A 26157-nucleotide genomic window follows, 5' to 3' on the forward strand; every position below is an offset into this window, starting at 1 on the left:
TAATTGTTAAAAAAAAAAAAAAAACAAACAAACAAATGATAAACTGTCCTAAAAAACTATCATCAAAAAAAAAAAAAAAAAAAAGGTTTTCTGAAAACAAGTCAAAATACCTTAATTAAAACCTCGAATTCAGGTAGCTTTTAAAAATGTTAAGAATTTGCTAGCAATGGTTTGTCCTGGAAGACAGCTCTCCAAGCAGCTCATGAGGATCTACTAAGACAGCGACGCTACAGTGAAACTCGCTCTAGATGTGAAGTGAGCAGCTCTGGATTTCGTCTAGGTCTGACACTCGGGGGCTGTGGAGAATGAGCCAGAGATGTACTGCAAAACCAGAACGGTATCTATCTTGCATGGTTCCGTGTTAGACTGAGTGACAAACCACACTTTGAAAACCACAAAGTGTCCTATCAGAGCAAGGCGTCCTCGTCATTCCTGAGAAGCAGGGATAAATCACTGTACGTGCGTGTATGAGCAGTTCAAAAAAAGGGTAATCTGAGTCAGGAAAGGAAAACAACCCCCCAACACCACTTTGATTTCATGGGTCCGTATGACTGCAAAAAGCTTCCCTGTGTCCAGCAGTCAGCAACTCCGATCCAAGTCTCCCCTTGTACCCGATGCCCACAGCTTTCTAAAAATAAAAATAACTGATTTTTTCGTGCTTTAGTTGCTTGGGAAATTAAGCGTTCCTGTCCCCTACGGAGGAGAGGATTCAACACAGAGTTCGAGGAGCGCTGGCTGCGCAGCACGCGCCGGGGCTCTAAGAGCCTCCTCTCCGGAGCTTTCCCTTCGGGCGCACGCGGACTCCGGCTTCGGCGGGCGGACGCCGCGCACACCCCGCCCCGGGGCCGGCTGTCTGCGCGGCGCGGGTCACTACGGGGCCGCGGGAGGCCGACACGCACCGACCCAACGGCTCCCGCAGCAGCGCGGCCGCGACCTGTCCACGCCGAGGGGCTGCGGGGAGCGGCGTCCGAGTCCTGACACTTGGGGAAACAAAGCCGCCGCGAGCGCGGGGCCGGAGCACGGTGCGCAGCGGCCGAGCAGCGGGGGCCCGCGCAGCCTGCCGCCCCGGCGCCGACACGCTCAGGGGCCTCCTTGGGGGCCGCGGGCTCCGCTGCCGACCCGGGAGTCAGCAGCCGCCACGCGGGGACGACGCCCCCTCCCTCCCTCCGTTCAGCCGGGGCAGGATTTCTCCACCGCCCGCTGCGAAGAGGCCCCGGCGTCCCGGCCCCACGCGCCGGCCGCTCGTCGCCGGGGCCGCGCAGGCGGAGGACGGCGGCAAGGGCGGCCGCGGCGGGACGGAGCGGGGCTGGGCGGGCACGTACCCGAGGTCAGAGCGTGGCTGATGGCGGTGCCCTGGCCGTCCGCGGCGCTCGGCAGGAGCAGCATGATGGCGCCGCGGCCCGGGCGCAGGGCGCTTGGCGTCCTCTCCGGCTCTACCTCTCCGTCCGAGCCTCGCGCCCTGGCTCCGCGACGCCCGGGAGCCGGCGCATGGAGACGACCGACAACTACTTCCGGGATGGACCTTTCGCGGTGCGGCGGCCGAAGCCACCCCCGCACGCCGCGCCAACGTGGGCGGCAGCCCGGTCCGGCCGCTGTCTCGGTCCGGCTGGGGACCAACGCTCACAAAACAAAGGTTCCTAGACGCCTCCGTTCCGCGGCGAAAAGGAGTCTTCTCCACCACCAGGGGCTATACCCGTGAAGCAGGATTTTCCCAAGCGGCTCTTAAAATATTATTTTTAAATCACTCAGTTAGCCCGAACCTAACCGATGATTTTTCCAGTAGCTCTACTCCTAAGAATAGAAAATGAAAGGATATGTACAAATTAGTGTTGAGAATTATTGTACTCTACATCTGTGGAGAATTTTGTACCTACATCTGTAATGTCTTTGCATCTACCTAAGTAATGTCAACTAAGGACGCCTGGGTGGCCCAGTGGTTGAGCATATGCCTTCGTGATGCCCAGGGCGTGACCCCAATGTCCTGGGATCGAGTCCCACGTCGGGTTCCCCACAGGGAGCTTGCTTCTCTGCCTGTGTCTCTGCCTCTGTCTCGTGAGTAAATAAAATCTTAAAAAAAAAAGTCAATTAATGTTTGTTGCGATATTACTAAGTTATTTACCTGTGTTGTCTCATCTAAACCTCATAACATTTAGTGAAAATCACCTCCTCACTGTTAAGATTCTATTCTAAAGCCGGCAATCTTTTTTTACTCTGCTTTAAAAGCAGGAAGTTTTTTGTTTTTCCCAAGATATTACCAATTATAGGGCCCTGGAACTTAGTTGTTTAATGTAAAAATCAGTTGTACTCCTACTATAATTCCTTCTGGGTGGGGATCCCTGGGTGGCGCAGCGGTTTGGCGCCTGCCTTTGGCCCAGGGCGCGATCCTGGAGACCCGGGATCGAATCCCACGTCGGGCTCCCTGCATGGAGCCTGCTTCTCCCTCTGCCTGTGTCTCTGCCTCTCTCTCTCTCTCTATCATAAATAAAAAAACAAAAAAAAATTAATTCCTTCTGGGATTGAGGTCAAACACAAGAACTAGCAAAAGGGAACCAGTAGATGAAGAGTCACCCCTCTCTCCACCGCCACCAGCCACGTAGCAATACCTGGAATAGGTTGAGCAAAATCAGAGAATCCGTGTGTTACAGAATACCAGATGTTAAGAGCTTTATTCTCTAGGAATGATATTTTCACTGTTAAATAAGTCGAATTGGCCTGCTGTCTACCACATGATGAAAATGTCACTTCAAATTCGACATTTCTAAAAAAGATTGAGAGACAGAGAGAGAGAGAGGCAGAGACGCAGGCAGAGGGAGAAGCAGGCTCCATGCAGGGAGCCCAACGTGGGGCTTGATCCCGAGTCTCCAGGATCACACCCTGGGCGGAAGGCAGACACTAAACTGCTGAGCCACCCGGGCTGCCCCAAAATCAACATTTCAAAAAGTAAGTTAATTATCTCCCCCTAAACCACCTCCTGACCCTTTTCTTTATTAATATAACCGCTTATGAAAAAAAAATCTTTAAGGGGCACCTGGGTGGCTCAGTTGGTTAAGCATCTGCCTATCGCTCAGGTCATTATCTGAGGGTCCTGGGACCCGGCCCCAGGTTGGGCTCAATGCTCAGTGGTGAGTCTACTTCTCCCTCCCGCCTCTCCTTCCCTTGCTCATGCTCTGTCAAATAAAATCTTAAAAAAAGAAAAAAGAAAAAAAAAATAAAACAGGAAATAGCCTGACTCCACTTTAATTTTTTCTCACTCCTACCCCATCCTTTTTTTTTTTTCACACCTACACATCTGTTCTTACAGTTTCTCTAAGGTCATATGGGATTTTTCAAAATTGTGGTAAAATACACATAGCATGAAATTCACATCCTAACCATTTTTTAGTGTACAGTTTAGCGTTAAATACATTCATTTTGTTGTGCAACCAATTGTCAGAATTCTTTTCAACTTGCAAAACTGAAACTCTAGACTCATTAAATAACAACTTCCCATTTTGGCCTCCCTGCAGGCTCTGGCAACCACCATTTTAACTTGTCTCTAAGAATTGTTTTCTTTTTAAATATTTTATTTATTGAGAGAGCATAGTATGCGCACACAAGCAGGGCGAGGGGCAGAAGTGGCAGCAGCAGACTCCCCGCTGGCTGAGCCGGGAGCAGGGCGAGGGGCTCCATCCCGGGACCTTGAGATCATGACCTGAGCCAAAGGCAGCAACCCAGGTGCCCTGCTCTAAGAATCTGACTACTCTAGGTACCTCATAGAAGTGGAATCACTTGCAAGACGCTGTCTTTTCGTGACTGGCTAATTACCTGGCATAATATCTTTACAATTGTACTATATGTCCGAATTTCTTTCCTTTTTTTTTAAGATTTTTTTTACTCATTTATGATAGACATAGAGAGAGAGAGAGAGAGACAGAGACAGAGAGACAAGAGGAGGGAGAAGCAGACTCCATGCAGGGAGCCCGACGCAGGACTCGATCCCAAGATTCCAGGATCGCGCTCCGGGCCAAAGGCAGGCGCCAAACCGCTGAGCCACCCAGGGATCCCAATTACTTTTTTTTTTAATTTTTAAAATTTTTATTTATTTATGATAGTCAGAGAGAGAGAGAGAGAGAGGCAGAGACATAGGCAGAGGGAGAAGCAGGCTCCATGCACCAGGAGCCCAACGTGGGACTCGATCCCGAGTCTGCAGGATCGCGCCCTGGGCCAAAGGCAGGAGCTAAACCGCTGCGCCACCCGGGGATCCCTACTTTTCTTTTTAAGGCCAAATACTATCTCACGGTATGTACACTTTCCTTACCCGTTCATCTGCCTATTGGGTTGCTTTCACCTTTTGGCTATTGTAATGCTGCTACGAAAATGGAGATATAAAATTTTTTTTGAGACCTGGCTTTTGGTTCTTTGGAGTATATCCAGAGCTGAAATTGCTAGATCATAGGGTAATTTATATTTTTAATTTTTTTTTTTTTGAGGAACTGCCATACTACTTTCCAGTTATATCTCTTTTTATTCTCACCAACAGTAGGGAGGGGTTTCTTTTCTTCACATCCTCCCCAACACTTATTTCCTTTCTCCTCCCCCCCTCCCCCCTCCCCCCCTTTTTTCGTAGTAGCCATTCTATTGGGTGTAAGGCGGTATTTCCCGGTTTGGATTTGCATTTCCCAGTGGCTGGTGCTGTTGAGTATCTTTTTCACGTGCTTGCTGGCTATTGTATTTTTTTTTAAGATTTTATTTATTTATTCATGACAGAGGGAGAGAGAGGCAGAGACAGGCAGAGGGAGAAGCAGGCTCCCTGCAGGGAGCCCGACACAGAACTTGATCCTAGGTCTCCAGGATCACACCCCGGGCTGAAGGCGGCGCTAAACCGCTGCGCCACCCAGGCTGCCCTGTATTTTTTTTTTTTTTTTTTTAAGATTTATTTATTCATGAGAGAGACACAGAGAGGCAGAGACACAGGCAGAGGGAGAAGCAGGCTCCCTACTGGGAGTCCGACGTGCAGTCGGATCCCGGGACCCTAGGGTCACGCCCTGGGCCAAAGGCAGGCGCCAAACCGCTGAGCCACTCAGGGATCCCCTATTGTATATCTTCTTTGGAGAGATGTTTGAGTCCATTGCCCATTTCTAGTTATTTTTTCTAGATTTTATTTACGTATTTGAGAGTGAGCAGGGGAGGAGCAGCGGGAGACAAGGCGATTTCATGCTGAGTGCCTAGCTCATGCGAGACCCCACCCTGGGGCCCTGAGAGCATAACCTAAGCCAAAATCCAGAGTCCAAGGCTCAACCCGCGGGGCCACCCTGGCGCCCCCAACGCCCCTTTTTAAAAATGGGGCTGTCTGGGGATCCCCGGGTGGCGCAGCGGTTTAGCGCTGCCTTCAGCCCAGGGCGTGATCCTGGAGACTCAGGATCGAGTCCCATGTCGGGCTCCCTGCATGGAGCCTGCTTCTCCCTCTGCCTGGGTCTCTGCCTCTCTCTCTCTGTGTATCATAAATAAATAAAATCCTTTTAAAAAACGAGGCTGTCTCTTGTTGAATTGGTTTTTCATATATCCAAGATATTAATCCCTTATGGGATTTATGACGTGCGGATACTTCCTCTCACCTGCAGGTCACAGTTTCACTCTATTCGCTGTCAGGCTTTTCATTTCCAAACTTACAGTTGTTTCCTAACTACTCACTTCTGTTCATCACCTGATTTTTTTAAAAGAAAATTATATCATTTATTATTTGTCATTCATTCATTCATTCATTCATTCATTCCTGAGAGACACAGGGAGAGGCAGAGACCCAGGCAGGGGGAGAAGCAGGCCCCCGCGGGGAGCCCGACGTGGGGCCCGATCCCGAGACCCCGGGGCCCCGACCCGAGCCGCGGGCAGGCGCTCGACCGCCGAGGCCCCCGGCGTCCCTAACTTCCTTCCAACGCTGCGCTCTGCCGCAGCTGCCCTGTACCTGAGCACGGGCCTCCCCGCTCCTGACAGGACGTCCAAAATTCCAGACTGTTCACCGCCTGCCCACGCGGACAGCGAACTAACGAGAGCTTCCGCTCCCCTCGCGGCTCCGCCACTCGCTGCGCAGCCCGCGCGCCACAGGCTGAGTTACGGTAACGTCCGGGTGAGGTAAGGGCGGCCCGGGGCGCGGAGCGGTCACCCCAGGCGCCCCGCAAGGCAACGGCTAGACGCGGCGTTGAACGCGGGGACGCGGCCGGGCGGGTCTCGGAAGCTGGAGCCCGGGCCCGCGCCGCTCGAGGCCGGGGCCCACCCGCGTGCCCCACACCGAGCAGTCGCCCCACGGCGCCCACACGCGCAGGACGCGGGCGCCTGGCGTCCGGCCACCCGCTTCCGGTTGTCGTGCGCAGACCAAAACGGTCCCCCGAGCCCGGCTTACTTCCGGCCCGGAAGGGAAGGAGCGGCGCCACCGGAAGCGGCCGAGGTGCTGTGTAATCCCCGCGGAGCCCAGGCCCTCGGAGCTCCGAAAATGCCGGATTACCTCGGTGCGGATCAGCGCAAAACCAAAGAGGACGAGAAGGACGACAAGCCCATCCGAGGTCAGTGGACACAGGCCGGCGCCCGCGGGCCCGGGAGGGGGGCGCGGGCGGGGCGGGCGCTGCGTCCCTGCGGCCGCCGCCCCAGCCCGCCTGCCTCCCGCGCGCCCCCCGTGCGGCCCCGCGTTGCGCTCCGCCCCGCCGCCGTGGCCGCCGGGGCCTTGGGGGCCTTGGGGGCCTTGGGGGCCTTGGGGCCTCGCGGGCCTCGCCGGTCCTCGCTTCCCCGCTGGCGGCGCTCGGTCCCCGCGTCCCCGCCCCCCGCCCCCCGCCCCAGGGCACCGCGCGCCGCCCCGGCGCAGCCCGGACCCTGACACGTTGTTTTCTTTAAAACCAAAACAGAACCGTCCTTTGACCGGCTCGTATTCGAACAGGTCAAAACACTTAGGGCGTGAAACGCAGAACACTGAGAAGTGCCTCGTCCTCGGCCCCGGCCAACCATTACAACCGGTGCTGCCATTTTGCGTAGATCTCTCTAGACCTTGTCTGTGCGTCTACAAGCGCTTGTTTTATTTATTTTTACATACATGTAGCATACTGTACGTCTTGCTCCCCCCTCCCCTCAATCTTAGGGCGTCTTAGGGATAAGCTCATACCGTTATAAAGTCAGTGATGTCTGCCTGCCTGCATCTGCATACTTTCCCACTTCATTGGATGAGCAGTAGAATAGATCTGATTAGTCCTCTCGGGGCGCCAGGGTGGCTCAGTCTGTTAAGTATCTGCCTTCGCCCCGGGTCCTGATCTCACACTCCCTGCTCCGTGGGGAGCCGGCCTCTCCCTCTGCGCCTCCCTCTGCTTGCGAGCGCGCTCTCCTTCTGTCAAATAAATAAAATCCTTAAAAAAAAAACAAAAACAAAAAAAACAACCGCTTGTTGATGCACATGTATATTTCTTCCACAATGATGGCCATTCCAGAGCAATGAGTAACTTTGTTCCTATTACTTTTTTTTTAAAAAAGATTTTATTTATGAGAGAGAGGCAGAGACACAGGCAGAGGGAGGAGCAGACTCCATGCAGGGAGCTCGACGTGGGACTCGATCCGGGTCTCCAGGGTCTCGCCCTGGGCTGAAGGCGGGCTAAACCGCTGAGCCACCCAGGCTGCCCTGTTCCTATAACTTTTACCGCAGGCACAAACACAAGCTTTGGAGTAGATTTTATTTATTTATTTATTTTTTAAAATTTTTATTTATTTATGATAGTCACACAGGGAGAGAGAGAGAGGCAGAGACACAGGCAGAGGGCTCCATGCACCGGGAGCCTGACGTGGGATTCGATCCCGGGTCTCCAGGATCGCGCCCTGGGCCAAAGGCAGGCGCCAAACCGCTGCGCCACCCAGGGATCCCTGGAGTAGATTTTAGAGGTGGAGTTGTCATTTTGATATTGGGAAATTACTCTCTGGCACTTCTGCCAACAGTGCAGGAGATCATGCACACCAAGCCCCCCCCCCCCCCATTTCTTCCCCTTTTAGTCTCTGATTGATTGATTTTATTCATTCATGAGAGACAGAGAGAGGCAGTCACAGGTAGAGGGAGAAGCAGGCTCCCTATGGGGAGCCCAATTCAGGATTCCATCCCACTGAGCCACTCTAGCATCCCTATGTTACACACTTTGTAAAAATCTGCCTTGACCAAATTAGGTAAAAGTTCCTTGAGTCCAGAAACTTTTTGTTGGTTTTATTTAAATTGTTACAACTTTGCATACTTTTTGTCACTCAATAAATGCAATTTAAATTGAACAGAAAATAACTGTCATCTTTAATTTCCTCTTTTTGAAACTAATATATTCATTCTCTTATTTTAGCTCTGGATGAGGGAGATATTGCCTTGCTGAAAACTTATGTAAGTCCTTTCATTGTCTACCAAATATAGATGTTTTATGTTGAAATAAGAACTGTTGTTGATATTATCCTTCCAAAATAATTCAAGGACAGTGTCTAGCAGATTATAATAATCCTTCCTGAAAGAAGTTAGGTATCACACTTTCTCTCTAGATTAGATCAGAGAGTAAATATTCCTGCATGTTAAAGCTTGTACATGTGGTAATATATTGAAGAATATTTGAAATAGTTTTCACAAGTGTTTACTACATTTAAAATGTATATAACTGAACTAGATCTGAAATGGAAAGTTTTAATGCATAGAAATGAGCTTGTAGTTGTGGTTAATTTCAGGCATGATTTTCATTTGTTAGTTTGCATAATAATGGAGTGTTGTCTGGGGGGAAAATACTGGTTTAGAAATACCTATGAAAGATAAGCTCAAAAAAATAGAAAGATAAGCTCTCTCTACTTCCATTTCACAAGGGTTAGGTCAATAATAGCTATTAAAATTGTAACTTAAAAGTTTCTGTCTGCAGTGTAACAAATTGTTGTCTTAATGTTCTAATTAAAGTGATCTTTATTTCCTAGGGTCAAAGCACTTACTCTAGGCAGATAAAGCAAGTTGAAGATGACATTCAACAGCTTCTCAAGAAAATTAATGAGCTCACTGGTATGTATTTCTTTATTTTTATCTCCTGTCTTTAAATGTCATGTGTTAATTATATCAAAATAGTTTAAATACAAATGTTACTCTTTCATGAATTGCAGATTTAAAAAATTATTATCCTTCCTCTCTGTTAAGAAAGTAGATCTCCTTTAATAATTTTTCACTACCTCTTAAAACCAAATTCAGTGTTTAAGTAGTTAAGCAACATCATCCTTTATTTATTTATGTATGTATGTATTTATTTATTTATTTATCTATTTATTTTCCAACATCATCCTTTAAACAAGTAATGTTTATGTTGGTCAGAACCATGTTCGGTAAACTAATAAACAAGTAAAAATTTCTTAGTGAATAAAAATGTGGTCTCACATGGTATTGCTTGAAGTATGTGGGCTGTTGCTTAGCCGTTGGAAACTTTTCTACTTAGTAATTTGAGTGGTGAAGTTTTATAGTTGACCTGCACAAATTTTTCAGATACGGTGTTGAATTTTGGCTTGTGGCTACTTTAGGGTGGTGGTTTTCAAATGGGGTGATTTTGTCGAGTGCCAAGCTTCCTTCAGGACATTTGGCAATGCTAGAGATACTCTTGATTCTCATGACTTGAGGGGGAGGTGGTGCTGGTGGTATCTGGTGGCTAGCGGCCCGTGATGTTCCTATATGAAAATGCACAGGACAACTCCCACAACAAATTATTCAGTTCAAAATGTCAGTAGTGCTGAGGTTAAGAAAGCTTGCTTGCAGGTGATGCATTATGTTCTGGTGAATTTTGTTACCTTTTTTTTATGTTTTATGTAGGTATTAAAGAATCTGATACTGGCCTGGCCCCACCAGCACTCTGGGATTTGGCTGCAGATAAGCAAACACTGCAGAGTGAACAGCCTTTGCAGGTTGCGAGGTATGGATAGCATGCTGGACATTTATTTTTATCTATACTTCCAAGCACTTTTTAGATCTAGGATATAATGCAATAGTTCATAAAAACGTTTTATTCCAAATTCTTTTTATTTATTTTTATTTTTATTTTTATTTTTATTTTTATTTTTATTTTTATTTTTAATTAATTAATTAATTAATTTATTTTTATTCCAAATTCTAACTACATAAAGATTTCTACAGAATTATCAGGGATTAAATTTTATGCCTTCGACAATTATTCAAGAAGTAGGTGAAGACATAATCATATGAAAGATTCAGATGGTACAAAAAGATGAGATGAAAATAGCTAAACCTCCCTTCGCATTTTCACTGTCCTATTGCCCTTTCCTCAGCTGTAACTGGAAATAGTTTGGTCCTCTTAGTCCTTCCTTGTATCTTCATATGTATATTTATGTGCAAAGGAGCATATCCTGATATTTTTTTAAGGACTTCTTTTTCTTGTTTCTCTTGTTTTTAAAAAATTACTCATCTGTAGATTTTGATTTTCAGTTTGTTACTTTACATGGTGCTACCTGAATGTTTATGTTAAATGTTTCTCTGTGTGTGCATATACTTCTGTAGTGTAGCTTATTAGCAGTGGAATTGTGAGATCAAAGGCATTTATGGTTTTGAAAATCTGGAAAGAGGTGGTTTGACCAGTTTACACTCCTTAATATGAGGTTTTGAGGCAAATGCCTGTTTGCCTGATTAGTATAAGATACATGATTTTCTGTTTTTATGCTTTTACCATTTGGGGGTAAAGAAATCTCATTTTAATTTGCATCTTCTGATTGCTAGTATGACAGCTTCTTATACTTACTAAACATTTGTATTTCTGTGTCCGTTCACGTTTTGTTCTATTGGGTTGTTTCTTGTGAATTTTTAGGAGCACTTTTATATATTGTATATATTAATCTTTTTTCAATATGTTACAAATATCTTTTCCCATTCTATCATTTGACTTTTCACTTCTCAGTACCTTTTGTTGTATTAATGTTTAAAATATTTAGGAGGTTAATAAAATACATGAATATTTTCATTATTAATTTTGGTTTTGATTGTTGCTCAAGAAGGCTTAATTGGCCCGATCCAAGATTATAATCTCCTGTGTTTTATTCTAATCATTGAAAATTTTGTTTCAGTTTTACGTCTTTACTATAGCTAAAAATTAGTTTTCCTTTCCTCTTTTCCTTCTATCCTCACTCCCTTTTTTCTGTCTCTCCTTTGCACTTACTGGTTTATTTTTAAGTTTCATCGTGGTTTTATTTATTTTTTTATTTTATTTTATTTTATTTTTTTCATCGTGGTTTTAAAGAATTAAATAATTCTAGGGCAGTAGCTGTCTTTCCCAATTCCTCTTCCCGGAAGACACCTATTTTCAAAATTTTTAACTGGTTATTTGGTTTCTAACTTCATGATTCTTACACAATTCTTGTATATTGTAGGTTACATCTTTTTTTCTTTTTAATTTTAGGTATTTTCTGTTGGCTTGAGGATTTTGTTTTGTTTCCTCTGCCTTCCTCCCAAAGACATACCTTTCCCATCCCTACATCCTCCTAATATAATTACATTAAAATTTTGGTTAGAGCAGTAGTCATTGTTTTTGTTGTAACTGTGGCTAAGTAATGCTGTTCACAAAGAGGCAAGTAGTAAAACTGTGATTACTTTTTCTTTCTTGTACCACTTTCTGTTTTCCTTGTCATAATTGTCTTATTTTCTCGTTTGCCTATGTATGTAAAAACTATTGGGTTGTTTTCTATGTATGTAAAAACTCAATCCTCCAGTTTTTCCTGATTGTCTAAATTGCTCTTCAGATGCGTTAGGTCCATCAGGTTTTTTCTCATGTATGCTTCAGGTGCATCAGCTGTGCCACAGGTTCTCTCAGGTCCATCTTCCTGAAGAAGTCTTTCCCAGCACCTGCCGACCCACTTCGGTTTGCACTGTGGCCTATTGCACCTGCTACATCACAACCATCCTGGAGCTTTCTTTGCCTCTCTCCTGTTGCTTGCATAGGAGTTTCTCTTTTTGGTTTACTTACACTCGCATTAGGTGAGCTCTATTCTTTGGAGCTCCCTGAAAGAGGTGAGTTGGGAGGCAGTATTTTGAGACCACATATGTCTGAAAATATCTCAGCTGGTATAAAGTTCCTTCTTCTTCAGAACTTTGAAGACATCATTGAATTGTCTTCCACCTCCCGGTGTTTTTGGTCTGAAGCTGTTCTGATTCCCATTTCTCTATATGTGACTTGTGCTTCATCTGAATGTTGTAATGTCTCCTTGCTCTCATTCTGAAACTTCATGATGACATGCCTCAGTATTGGTCTATTTTCATCCAGGGTACTGGGCTTCAGTGTCCTTCACTGTGGCAGGTTTTTTGGAAATTATTTAATTATTTCTTTCCATTTTCTTGTTTCTCTATCCCAGACTTACAAGCTTTTGGGCCCTTTTGATATCTCTGCTAGTATGCTAGTCTTTTCCTCTGTGTGTGTGTGTGTGTGTGTGTGTGTTTCTCTTTTTGTCTTACTGTTTGTGAGATTTTCTTCACTTTAAGTCCTCTTTTTTTTCCTTCCTGTATTTCTTCCCAAGTTTTTAATTTCTAAGAGCTCTTTATTCTTTCAATACATGTGTTTTGTTGTTTTTCTGAATGTCCTCTATTTTTGAATCATGGTTGTAATATGTTCTCATCTCTAAGGAAATTAATGATAACTGCAAAGTTTCTACTTCATCCAAGATGCTTTTTTCCCCTTTGCTTGTTTGATGTCCATCTTTTGTGCTAGATCTGGTAATCGTACATTGGGATTTGGTTTTAGTGGGAGACTTAAAAGCTGAGAGAAACTAGATTCCTTAGTGAGGCATGTCAGTCGTAAGCTTCACTATAGCTTATGTGATTGGATATTTACTTGGGGAGCCTTCAGTGTCAGTATCTTTAGATCTTTTCATTTGGATGGTCATTTTTCCCAGAGAAGGTTTCAGTCTCCTATAGTATCTAATGTCTAATGTTTGGGAAGAACAGTGAACTAGAGGGCTAGTGAATTTTGGCAACGGGTTCACTTATACTCACCCTTGCCCTCTCCTCTCCCCACTCTCCTCATTTTCAGTAGTTACACCACCACCATCCCACCCGACCCCAGCATTGTTTGATACTTTTGTTTTATTCTCTTCAGATCATTTTCATCACCCCCAAAAGAAACCCCATACCCATTAGCCATCCCTATTCCCCTCTCCCTTCACCCCTAGTAACTATGAATCTCCTGTCTATGGGTTTGCCTATCTTGAACATTTCATGTAAATGGAGTCATACAGTATATGACCTTTTGTTTCTGGATTCTTCCACATAGCATAATGTTTTAGGATTCATGCTATAGCATGTATCAGGACGTAATTTCTTTTTAAAGCCATAAATATATGAGCCAAACTTTCCTGTTTCAATGTCTCATAATTTTTTGATGGAAACTAGACATTTTAAATAATGTAATATGTCAGCTCTGGAAATTAGATTTCTGTTTTCCCCAGGGTGTGTTATTGTTGCTGTTTTTCCTTTGAATTTTTTGTCAGCCTCTTAATAGCCACAACTGGTAATGCCACCTCACAGTTTGGATATTAAACAATTGCCACTGATAGTCACTAACAAATGCCCTGTTGGTAGGGGTGTTCACACAGGGTGAGCTCTGAGTCAGGCAATAAACAGAAGTCCTGAGAATGGAGCTCTTTGGTTAGCTGCCAGACAGGTCAAATAGTGACATGTCCCTTATGCTTGGGCTTTTGGGGAACCCCAAACCCATTCAGGTATCCCCATCCCCACCCTATCAGTAGCTGCTAGGTTACTGTTTTTCACGATTACCATGGTTGCAAGGCTGTTGGCTTTCAAGTCTATTGCAGAGCTGAGGAAAGAAGACGAGATACAGGCAAGCTGGAACACAGCTAGGCTCACTGTTCCTAAAGGGATGCAGCCATTTTTCTTGAATGCACATTCTTTGGATTGTTACCAGACTGTAATTAATTTCCAGAGTTCTGAAAATGATGACCTTGACTGTTTTACAAGATGACTATCTTCTTGGAAAATAAAATGCGGAGTAACTTAAGATACAGAGGAGTACTATCCTAGGAGAGGAATACAGTTATGAAAATCAAGAAATTAGAGAACTGTCTTAATGATGAAATATGTGGTTTAACTTAATTTTTTATAGAAAAGGATTTTTAACAGTGACCTAATTTCTGCAGTTCTGGTTTGTACCTGCTTGTTAGTATCCTGCTTGCCCAGGAGAGAATCTAGTTACTTGAATTCATTATTAGTGGTTTAGTTTCCTGACACTAATCAAGCCTTCTGTTGTGTTAGGTGTACAAAGATAATCAATGCTGATTCGGAGGACCCAAAGTACATTATAAACGTGAAGCAGTTTGCCAAGTTTGTGGTGGACCTCAGTGATCAAGTAGCACCTACGGACATTGAAGAAGGGATGAGAGTGGGGTGAGATTCTATTTGCAGTAAATACTTTCCTTTCATTGAAGATATGACGTCACAACACATCCTTGGCTTTCTTTTGAATGAATGAACTGGTTGCTGCAGAGTACCAAGAAGTACTCCCATAGAGCACTACTATTGAACATCCTTTCTTCTGCATCTGCTGCTTTGCCCTAACCCCACTAGGGCTTTTTGTGAATGGCTTTAATTTTTTTTAAGATTTTATTTTTTTAATTTTCAATTTGTGAATGGCTTTAAATGTCATATTCAAGTGTAGGACTTTAGAGTTGAGTTTGGCAGTCTATTTAAGGTAATGTGGTGTAAGCAGATGAAACACTTGCTCTGGGATAGTTAGGATTAAATAAGTTAATGTATATACAATACATGATAATTAGCCTAGTAAAGTTTTTGAGTACTTTGAGTGAGGATCTTTTTTATTACCTCCTTAGTGTGGACAGAAATAAGTATCAGATTCATATTCCGCTGCCTCCTAAGATTGACCCAACAGTTACCATGATGCAGGTAAGAAAAGAAAATATGGGAGGGAAAAGGAATGGCATGACTATGAATACAGTTGCATCCATCTCAAAGAGTTTTAAAACTTTGACTAGTAAACTGTCAATATGTGGGCCTATACTGAAGAGTTACAAAAATGTTTTGAACAATATTTCAATGAGAAAGTTTTTAAATCAATCCTTTTTTTTAACTGGTTTTTCTTTCACTTAGTGTTGTAACAAGTGATATTGCAAGTGGTTCTAGGACACTGGACAGTGTGTTCCATTTTTACTAAAATTCTTATTTGCCATGAGTCTGATTTTTCTTTTAGCGTATTGGGTCTGCTTTACTGCATAGAACATTTGAACTAGTATTCAAAAGCCTGTGGCTGTGTATTACACATTTTCATCTTTATCTTAGGTGGAGGAAAAACCTGATGTCACATACAGTGATGTGGGTGGCTGTAAGGAACAGATTGAGAAACTTCGAGAAGTAGTTGAAACCCCATTACTTCATGTAAGTAGCTAAGTCCGTGCATTAAATTGCCTGTTATTTGATAGCTTTAAAAATTTTATGTTTAGTGAAAATTTTTGAGGGGGTACAGGATAGAGAGGTGGTGAGCTGGTACATTCCAGAAGAGAGAAAGCAGAAGGATTGAGTGATCTGACCTATTCAGAAACAGAAAGATCTGCTATTTTGAGGGACAGAGGAGGTTGAGGTGGAACCTTTAGCAATATGCTAACTCTGTTATAAGTTATTATAGAAGAAACCATGTGTTTTAATGATACCAAGAGCAAATAGGCTTAAATGGAGTCAAATTCAGCTTGGGAGGATAATGAAAAACTAGGATATTAAACACCAGATAATACTTTTGTTTATTAAAACACTGTAATTTGTTTAAACTGGGGGGAAAATGTTTGTTAAGCCTGGATTGGAGAAATACCTTTAAAAGCTGTTCAGCATTGTGTATTGATAGGAGTCTAGTTTAGATCTCATGTCTTAGAATAAGTAAAATTCTTACTTAGATCAAGTATATAGGTTGTGGACTTAATTTTTATTTAAATATAATATTTATAGATATGATACAGAAGTAATTCTGTGTTTATTATACAGAAGTGATGACTGTAAAAATAATGTTTCCCATCACAGCCAGAGAGGTTTGTTAACCTCGGCATTGAGCCTCCCAAGGGTGTGCTGCTTTTTGGTCCGCCGGGTACAGGCAAGACACTCTGTGCTCGAGCAGTTGCTAACAGGACTGACGCTTGCTTCATTCGAGTTATTGGATCTGAACTTGTACAGAAGTACGTCGGTGAGGTAAAGTAAATTGACCAGAATCTAAGAATATGTAACCCTGTGAAAGATTTATCATGTGGAATAGCAGTTCCTCATTGAAGGATGGAGACAGGATTGGTGGATTGTGAGGAGTAGTTCAGAAGCCACCAGCCTTCCCTTGGTCATTGGAAACTACTGCCTGAAACTTTTAACCAGTATGCTCCTTCTTCAGAAAGATGACCTTTTCTACAGATTTGGTTTCTAAGACCCCAGAAATGTGGTGAATACATTCAAAAGTATACTTCCATTTCAGGGGCAGCATTTCATATTCTACTGAGAGAGAACATAATCGTCTTTGTATGTGCGAGGGTATATACACATCCATACATGTATACATACGTATTTTTTTGTTAAGTCTAGGACTATATCGCATCTGAAACATTAACGATTAATATACTTAGAATAAGAATTAGTAAAAGAGCTGCATTCTTCTATTCCTTGATCAAAACATACAAAGCAAATAGGTGATTAGAAATGCCAAGTGGTAAAATCAGATGCTTTCATTCATTTCAAGTTTAACTGAAGTGCCTTTATTCGACAGTATTCATTTGACCTCTTCAGGTCTTGATGTATTGGCTATTTAATAGGTACAGAATCATGAAATTAATCCTGTTTTTGAAGGTAGTGAGATTCTTCTGATGGAATAGGTAACTTGTTTCTTTTGAAAAAGTTTAGGTAATAATTGAGAATATTGTTAGGAACATTGAAAAGCTTCTTACCATATTTAAAAAATGTTTTAAACCAACTCTGAATTATTTTTCTCATTAGGGGGCTCGAATGGTTCGTGAGCTCTTTGAAATGGCCAGGACCAAAAAAGCCTGTCTTATCTTCTTTGATGAAATTGATGCTATTGGAGGTATGAGTGGTATTTTAGAGAACTGCTTTAGGATTGGTTTTTGTGAACATTCTAACGTAACATATGTAGAGTTCTCTTGGTAATCTTGTATAAAATTTTAATTCCAACTCTTCTATGGGCTCTGGCATGTCTGAGCTACAGATCTAATAAACAAGAGATACACTGTAAAGGAAAAAAATATAGAGCATTGCTATTTCTCAAGTCTTTATACTTTCCTAATTTCATTCACATGACAACATTTTTAACAACTCCTAACTTGGGATATAGCTCACATTTTAACAACTCCTAACTTGGGATATAGCTTCATTTACTATGTCATAAGAAAGCACTGGGGCGGGCATAACTTAGTTGATGGATTTTCATAAAGTATACATAAAATAAATGTCATTGTTGGCTTCATAGATTTGATGAAATACAGTATTAGCAGTGAGATCTAGACAGGTTATTCTAACTATGAGCCACTGTTCACTTGTCTTATAAAGAGAACAGTTCCTGCCTTGTTTATTTCATGGGTTTTTTAGGGGTTTAAAGTAATAGGGGCACCTGGGTGGCTCAGTTGGTTAATAAGCATCCAACTCTTGATCTCAGCTCAGGTCTTGATCTCAGGGTTATGAGTTCAAGCCTTGCATTGGGTTCCATGCTGGGTATGGAGCTTACTAAAAAAAAAAAAAAATTGAGAGACTTTGAAAATTAAAGTGTTCTGTAGGCCTAGTAATAGTTTGAGAGTGATCTTTTTTTTTTTTTTTTTAGGAGGGGAGGGGCAGAGGGAGAAGGAAGAGAATCTCAAGCAGGCTCCATGCCCAGCACTGAGTGTAATGCAGGGCTCAATCTCATGACCCTAAGATCATGATTTAAGCCAAAATCAAGAGTTGGACACTTAACTGTGACTGAGCTACCCAGGTCCTGAGAGTAATAATTCTTAATAACTCGAGAGATATCATATGTTCAGTTATTTAACAAACAAAAATGACTTGAAAACATGGTGCACCCTGTAAGGCTCTTTGAGGACTGCAGTTAGGTTACCTAGGGTCTTGTCTTTACACTGAATGGGTATTGTTGGGTTTGGAAATCTGTGATTAATGTCTCAGAGGGGCATAACGTGACCACAGTGTATCAGTTGTATGTTGTGACTCTGAAGTTATTTATATAGTATTTTTGGAATAAGCCTTCTGATGTCAGGATGCTCTGAAGCGGTGGTTTCCAAAGTAGATTGTGTATAAAGTAGTATTAGGGGCAGCCCGGGTGGCTCAGCGGTTTAGCGCCGCCTTCAGCCCAGGGCGTGATCCCTGCATGGAGCCTGCTTCTCCCTCTGCCTGTGTCTCTGCCTCTCTCTCTCTCTCTGTGTCTCTCACAAATAAATAAAATCTTTTAAAAAAAAAAAAAAGTAGTATTAGGGTACAGGAGGGAAACCTAGAATTTTTCTTTATACTTTTAATCTCATTTAAAAATTGTTTTTGTTTTATAATGTATGCAATACATTAATTACAATCATATGTAGTTATACAACCTAAAAATGAAATATGTATTTGGAGGCCTTTTGTTTGTTTTTTGCTGTTTTGGTTGAAATGAGAGATTGACATTAATGCTAAGGTCTGCATGTATTTATTCTGTTGCCTTATCCAGGTGTATATATCATGCTGAAAATGGAAGTGTTCTTGAGTGATTTAAAAAAATTCCTAAAAGAGGTTTAAAAAAAAAAACTTTAAAGGAGCCTCTGTTAAATAAATCTATGATGAGTCCTTTTGGAAGATGGACTTTCTAATTAGTTTTGTGTATAGTAGGCTGTTCTTCCAGGATGTGCTTCAGAGTGAGCTGTTCCTGATGTGAGCTGAGGCGTACAGTACTTTGGAGTCCCACATAGTGCTCCTCCTGAGTGGACATGAAGAGCTTCTTTCCGTCTTCTCAGGGGCTCGTTTTGATGATGGTGCTGGAGGAGACAATGAAGTACAGAGGACGATGCTGGAACTGATCAATCAGCTGGATGGTTTTGATCCTCGAGGTAACATTAAAGTGCTGATGGCCACTAACAGACCTGATACTTTGGATCCTGCACTGATGAGGCCAGGGAGATTGGACAGGAAGATTGAATTTAGCTTACCTGATCTAGAGGTAAGAAAAGCATTTCATTTTAGAGAATTCAAGAATCCCTACTCTTGAAAATTTTTTTCCAATGATATTTTTCCTCTTTAATATTTATCAATTTCACTTTTAGGGTCGGACTCACATTTTTAAGATTCATGCTCGTTCAATGAGTGTTGAAAGAGATATCAGATTTGAATTGTTAGCACGACTGTGTCCAAATAGCACTGGTAGGTGAAAAGGTCTTGCTTGTTATATTTGCTGGTATGTCTATTCAGGCTGCTTTAATAAGCCTGTTGTTTTCTTTTTGTTTGAAAGGTGCTGAGATTAGAAGCGTCTGCACAGAAGCTGGTATGTTTGCCATCAGAGCACGGCGAAAAATTGCTACTGAGAAGGATTTCTTGGAGGCTGTAAATAAGGTCATTAAGTCTTATGCCAAATTCAGCGCTACTCCCCGCTATATGACATACAACTGAGCCCTGAAGGCTTTCATGAAAACACTTTTCATTGGAATCCTAACTTAATTAAATAGACTTGTTAATAACCATTACACACACAAAAATAAAGTGTTTCAAAACTGGATGCTTTTTTCAGATGTCTTTTCTTTGTAGTACAATAGAAGGTGTTACCTGGTGTCGCTAGGGAGAAAAGCTTATTACAATGTATGCGGTGTTTTGATCCACTACCATTTAAGGGTCCCATATCATGAAGTGCTTGTTCAGACCACGTACATTCTAGGCATCTGCTGGCTGAGTGCTGATTGTATCTTCCCATGTGCCCAGTGAGGTGGACCTAATGCATCTTGGTAGAAGGCACACAAAAACTTTCCTACTTCTCACACTTGTAGCAGAGCTGGGATTCAAGTCCCAGTCTGTCAGCTCCACTCCTGTGTTCCTCACCTTCATGCTCTTCCGCCCCCATCAAAACAGCTCATCTAGGCACAGGACCATGTGTGTCGATGCTTTTTAAAATTTTTTTCTTACCACATTTAAAGTGGAAGAAGCATCTGATATATTAGGTTTTACTATGTCATTTGAGTTGATTTCAAATTAATCAAGAAGAATTAGTGACTTTTTAATGACCAAAGTAGTAAAGCATAAAGAAAAATACATACACATAATCTAATTTAGAAAATACAGAATTGGTTTCGTATAGAAAAGTACTTATTTTCATTTTATAAATTAATGGTTTAAAATTTTGGTAAAGCTTCTGTTAGACTTCTGGTGAAGCGAAGTATTTGTAAAACTAAAGTTGTATTGGATCCTCAGCAGATCTAAAATGCAGCCATCACCAAATCCCCTCCCATCTTTCATCACAGTTAGCCTCCCTGCCCAAATACTGAGACCCAAGCACAATAAGGAATGTTTTTATTGCAGTTCAGTATTCATAAATAAGTAGCAAGAGCTGGATACATTTTAATTGACAGGAAAAAGTTGAAAACATAGAAAATGCTTTAAATGTTGTATTGAAATATTTAAAACATGAACATTTTCAAAGAGAAAAACAAAAGCTTTTCATTCATAAAATCCAATCAGCATTCTTTTCTCTTTTTTTTTTTTTTGTGAAATGGATCAGAAAGATTTTTCTAAGCCTGCCCTGGTGTTCCATGAGGTACGAAACAGAGCAAGCCACTTCTAGGTGTTATAGAAGGCTTATAATAGAATATACTCCAGTAAATGACTGATGTATGTTTTTGTAATGTTTTAATAAACATAAGCATTTACATCACACTCAGAAGTCTTACCAATTTTTCAGGTATCAGATGCACCAATGTGGGATAACTCAAACTGGCTATGTTGAGCTCACTCAGGCCTAACATGTTACAGGCTCTGAAAAATCTTCATCTGTTACATGATGAAAATCTAACTGGCTACACATCAAACTGACAATTACTTGAAATATTTGAGTGTTTCTGCCCAATACCATTAACCCTATCTAGATTAGCATCTTTGTACTCCACTTTACAAGATAAAATGAACACGCATTTCACCAGTAACCCCCTCCACCTAATCTATATGTGTGTACATATACATGTGTATATGGATGTGTATGGACACATGTATGTTTGACATTCATCAGGGGGCTGATAAAATACAAAGAGTTGATGACTAGAAAAATACTGATGACTACAAATTACTTTCTAATAAGCATTTTAAAAATGTGATTGGATTTATAAAACTTTAATTTCCACAAAGCTCAGGTTTATGTTACATAAGGTGAAATGAAAAGCCTCGTAATGCTTTTTTTTTCAAAGGCAAGATAGGTTTTTGAGATGCTCAAACTTGATTAAATTCAAGTCAGAAAGCCGGGAGGTTACCTGCTACAATGCTGAGCTTTTGAACATTCTATTGTTGGGATCTGAGGGGTTTCAAAGCCATTGCATGCACTTTGGTTGGCTATATGGAGAATTAAGGTAGTACTTTGATCAGTTTTCATACAACTTTTATCAGCACTCAAACCACAATATCAAGAATCTAAACATACTGAATCCTAAAAGCATTCCTGAAAGCTACACTAAAAAGAACCAACAGCATTTTTGCACTCAAACCACACAGTCTCACACCAAGGACATTTTTGAATTTAAAATTTAAATTGATTTACAATCTTTAAAGGGGCAGATATAATAGATAAAACCTTCCCTTCCACGTGCCCTATATTCCCTCTCCCTGACCTCACTCAAGGGCATACAGGACCCCCACCCCCCCAAAAAAAACAAAAACACACCTACCCACTCCATGGCAGATTCTTTGGGTTTGTTACCTTCGCCTTTATCCACACATGAGGGCAAACTCATTTCCTCAAAATGTACCTTTGGAGGCAGGCACCTCCTTTATCTGTTGAACAGGTAAGAATACAGGATCAAACCACATGGAATTGATATTTTAGATGTCACCTGAAAATTAAAATGAGCTACTCACAGGGCTTGCAGAGGATTCATATCCTTTCTTTTTTCTCTGAGTCCCACTGCAGATGATACTGACCATTTCGATCCTACTCTAAGCTGTCCTAAGTTGTCTTTGTCACAAAGAGTTGTTTCCCCGGTCCTTGTTCGCAATTATTTTCAAACATATTCCGTCTATCCACGAGGCAGAAATCAACCACTATCATATTGTGTAGTATTTGAGAAAAACAAAGGACTTCTCTATGTGGGACCCTACCTGAACACAGGGCTTTTCCCTATTGCCATAAAAGACTTGCCAAGTCCCAATATCTATCATTGTGGATTATGCCCATTTTGGCAGTGCAGTAAGACGGAGTTTGAACCAGCGCTGAGAAACAGGAAGCATATGCTAGCAGCTAGTAAGGTCCAGAAAGAAGAACATAGAGGCATAGTTAAGGTAAAAAAAAAGTCAGGAAAATTTCCCCTATATTAAATAATTTTACGTAAAGCATTCCAACATATTTACATACAGATAAAACATTTTGAAATGTACTCTTAAATTCTTAGAGGCATGCTGAAAATAAAACAGACTTCCCTTCAGTAAAACTAAGGTGCTTTTTATGTACATGGTAATATTCCACTCACAACAGGTTGAACATTAAAGAACAAAAGTTAAATACAAATCTGTTAGATACTGGTAAATACGGTTTTTGTACACTACGTTCAATCTACCAACTACTAGGACGTGAATATCTACTGTGTGTGAAGCATTTGCTGAAGACAGGTGTTAAAGTATATGGGGTGAAGTATTGTAGACTTGTTTAAAATCTGAAGTTCTGCTTTAATGGCTGAAATGGTGCCGGCCCTTTGACAAAAGCTTCCACTAAAGCAGAGGTTCTACAAATAAGTGCTCTTTCAGAAGGCAGTCTGTACCAGAATGCAGATGTATCTGCTCTTGTGTGTGGTGAATCCAAGGGAGTAACTGGATGGGAACCTAGTTTCACTCAAGATCTACATGAAGTACTGATTAGAAAGGAGGGGGTCTACTTTAAGTTAAATTAGTAAAGTCACTGAGCAACCCCATAGTTAAAGCAAACCAACCACAGGGTTTGGTTGGAGTAGACCCATGCTAACCATTCTTTCTTGGGATCTGACCACACCACTTTTCCCCTGGCAGTGTTTTCTTCAGGAAAACTAAAACAAGAATAAATAAGAAAACATATTTTAAAAACTGTTAGGGGAAAAAACAAACAAAAACAAACAAATAAAAACTGTTAGGGGCATCTGGGTGGCTCAGTTGGTTAAGTGTCTGCCTTCGGCGCAGGTCATGATGCTGGGGTCCTGGGATCAGGTTCCCTACTCAGCAGGGGAGCGCCTGCTTCTCCCTCTCCCTCTGCTTCTTCTGCTCCTGCTCTCACGTTCTCTCTCAAATAAATAAATACATAAGTAAAATCTTAAAAAAGAACCACAAACTATTAGCAGGAAATCTCAGCAGAGGAGGCTTTAGGCAGGTTAGCTAAAACTTGTGCTTTGATCTGGAATAAGGAGGTAGTTGGAACTACAAGAACAAGACCTTTTGATGACAAATTGGCTTGAAGTTCTCCCCAACTCCTTTTGGACAACTATAAAGAGTGCCTCAAATAGGCATTTAACTTAATCATAGGCTTAACTCTGGGTTTGATGAAGAATTAACTGATAACTCTTATGGACTTCCAAGAAGATACTAAATTATACATAAGAGTCAGCTTTCTTAAGGTTACCTTACTATCAGCAACAACAAAACTTGTGGTCACAGTTGTGACAATTTGAACAGCAAAAAAGAACAATTATAATGGACTGAAGAACACTCAAACTATAAAAATTCATGAGCCTATAATATGCCAAAAAAAAAAAAAGAGAGATGTAAAAGAACCTAATTTGTCATGTTAAACTGACTCCTTACTTTGAAGTTGATAATTAAACAGAAAAAACATCTAACCTGCCTTTTCCAGTAAGAGATGTATTTAAGGATGACCAGACAACTGAAGTGGAGGAGGAATAGTTGTAGTTTACAAAGAAACACCAACTGATAAATGCTGAAGAAATGAGAGAATTAGAAAAAAATCACAAACAATAAAATTATTGATTTGGGCAAGGATTATCACCAGATGTTAAAACCCCTGGGTGAATGGCTAATGGGAAACCGGGTATTCGTTCAATGCCAAAGGAACACCATAAAGTAACTCACTAGTCACAAAGGGAAAACCTAAATGGGGTATCAGGCCGTCCTGTCAATCCAGGGATCTACCTCCGCATCATTAATTGTAGGTCAACTAGATGTTATGTGTTTTCTGATGTGATGAGATTTGAAGCATATGTCTCATCTATGATATATTCTAGCAAAAAAAAGTTTTATTTAAATCCATGAAACTTTTAGATAGAACTTTTAGATTACAGGTAGTTCCGGAAATAAAGGGACAAAAGAAATAACACTTTGAAAAAACCAGATGGGATTCTAAGGACAACTGCCCCAATCTAACTCACGGTCATAAAAGGGATGATGCTGGATTCAGATAGACTTAAGGGACTTGAAAGGACATGACCAGCTGTAGTGTTAGGTCACAGAATGAATACTAGTTTGGACAGACCAACTACAAATTTGAGGATGATGGGAAATTTGAATATAGTCTGAGGTGAAAGTATTCTGGAATGAGAAAGCAAGGATTACTGATGTGGAAAAAATGGGTTACAGAACACTATGTTGAATATGACCTTACTTTGGTTAAAAGATAAAAATATATATGCACGGAAAAAGATGTGGAAAGAGACGCATTCAAGTGTTACTGATAATCTTTGGGTGGTAGTAATATAATGTTTTTCTTCTATTTTTTCTAATCTTTTGATTGTTCTTTGATAATAAAAGGTAATTTTAAAAGAACTTCTAAAAAATTGTGGGTTCGCTCCTTCTGTTAGATAACTCTGATTACAAAAATCCTGTAAATCAACAATTTCAAGAGCAAGGAGCCACTAACCATCTGAGGACAGCATATCTGATCTGTAGGTGAAGTTACTTAAAGGAAATAACTTCTTAAATGCTCAGTTTATGAAGTTAATACTAAAGAGTAACAGAAATGTCACTGCACAATAGATGCAGCCGAGAGGACAATTTATCTTTGAAATATTCCATTAAAAATAAAAACACAAGTAAGATACATCTTGCTACGCGTCATTCACCCTCCAAATCAAGCCTTGACTGCTAGGAGAGAAATCTAATGATACCCTTAGAAAACCAATCTAATGTCTAGTACTTAAAATTTGTAACAATGAGCAATTTCATGAGAGGCCCATAGCCCATCCCAGCTGAGTTCCTCATCTACGCTTCGGGAGTGGTGGGAGTGGCGTTGGGCTCGGAGTCCTCCTGGGGAGGAAGAGCCGAGGCTTCTTGTTCAGCCAGTGCTTCCCGAAGTTGGCTGCCTAAGACTGCATCGTGGATGCTGTGGAACAGCAGCTCCTTTAACGCAGGGTTTTCAAAAAATCGATTTTGAGTGAGGTCGTTTACAACTTGTGCTATAAAAGAAGGAAGGAAAATCAGTCCACATTCTGGGTACCAGTCTTGAACATTAAAAAAATTCACACTCATATAGTTTCAATACCACAGTGATATACTAAAAAACTGTCACTCCAATCCTGTCCTCATGATATCACACACCAGTAGCAGGAAACTACTTTCTTTTTTTTTAAATTTCAATTTCTTAAAGTTTTGTTTAAATTTATGGTTAAAATTTATGGCAAAATTGGTTTCTAGAGTAGAATTTAGTGATTCATCATTTACATGTAACACCCATGCTCATCCCAACAAGTGCCCTCTGTAATGTTCATCACCCACTTACCCTATCCCCCTACTCCCCTCCCCTCCAGCAACAGTTTGTTGTCTATAGTTCAGGGTGTCTTATGGTCCACCTCCCTCTCCGTTTTTATCTTATTTTATTTTTCCCTTCCTTTCCCCTATGTTCATCTATATTGTTCTTAAAGTCCACGAGTGAAATCCTATGGTATTTGTCTTTCTCTGACTTATTTCACTGAGCATAATACCCTCTAGTGTCATCCACATCGTTGCAAATGGCAAGATTTCATTCTTTTGAT

At 41.6% G+C, this 26157-nt stretch overlaps 3 protein-coding genes across 11 annotated transcripts in view; 1 reads left to right on the top strand and 2 right to left on the bottom strand.

Annotated features, from left to right (window-relative positions):
* Positions 1 to 6097, bottom strand: part of DNAJC2 (DnaJ heat shock protein family (Hsp40) member C2) — a 39529-nt gene extending 33432 nt beyond the window's left edge. The window contains exons 1-2 of one of the 4 annotated variants that reach the window (XM_072791477.1): positions 5942 to 6097; positions 1323 to 1791 (exon numbers count right to left, since the gene is read on the bottom strand). In XM_072791477.1, the coding sequence (XP_072647578.1) occupies positions 1323 to 1386 (64 nt within the window). In that variant the 5' untranslated portion in view covers positions 1387 to 1791; positions 5942 to 6097. Of the gene's footprint in view, positions 1 to 110; positions 794 to 1322; positions 2077 to 5941 lie in introns of those variants that run through there. The other 3 variants (XM_072791478.1, XM_072791480.1, XM_072791479.1) reach the window with 3 other exon arrangements.
* Positions 6098 to 6343: 246 nt separating this feature from the next.
* On the top strand, positions 6344 to 19736 carry PSMC2 (proteasome 26S subunit, ATPase 2). Its single transcript, XM_072791483.1, has 12 exons — positions 6344 to 6536; positions 8331 to 8368; positions 8938 to 9019; positions 9812 to 9911; positions 14267 to 14398; positions 14842 to 14914; positions 15308 to 15403; positions 16037 to 16201; positions 16988 to 17075; positions 18982 to 19184; positions 19288 to 19384; positions 19473 to 19736. The coding sequence occupies exons 1-12, from the start codon at positions 6467 to 6469 to the stop codon at positions 19628 to 19630; spliced, it is 1302 nt and encodes a 433-aa protein (XP_072647584.1). The 5' UTR covers positions 6344 to 6466; the 3' UTR covers positions 19631 to 19736.
* A 768-nt stretch (positions 19737 to 20504) lies between these two features.
* The window catches only part of SLC26A5 (solute carrier family 26 member 5), a 61227-nt gene continuing 55574 nt past the window's right edge, over positions 20505 to 26157 (bottom strand). For all 6 annotated transcript variants that reach the window (XM_072791476.1, XM_072791471.1, XM_072791472.1 and 3 more), the window contains one exon: positions 20505 to 25581. In XM_072791476.1, the coding sequence (XP_072647577.1) occupies positions 25388 to 25581 (194 nt within the window). In that variant the 3' untranslated portion in view covers positions 20505 to 25387. The remainder of the gene's footprint in view (positions 25582 to 26157) is intronic.

The sequence above is a fragment of the Canis lupus genome, chromosome 21 (genome assembly GCF_048164855.1).
Source record: "Canis lupus baileyi chromosome 21, mCanLup2.hap1, whole genome shotgun sequence".
Classification (NCBI taxonomy): domain Eukaryota; kingdom Metazoa; phylum Chordata; class Mammalia; order Carnivora; family Canidae; genus Canis; species Canis lupus.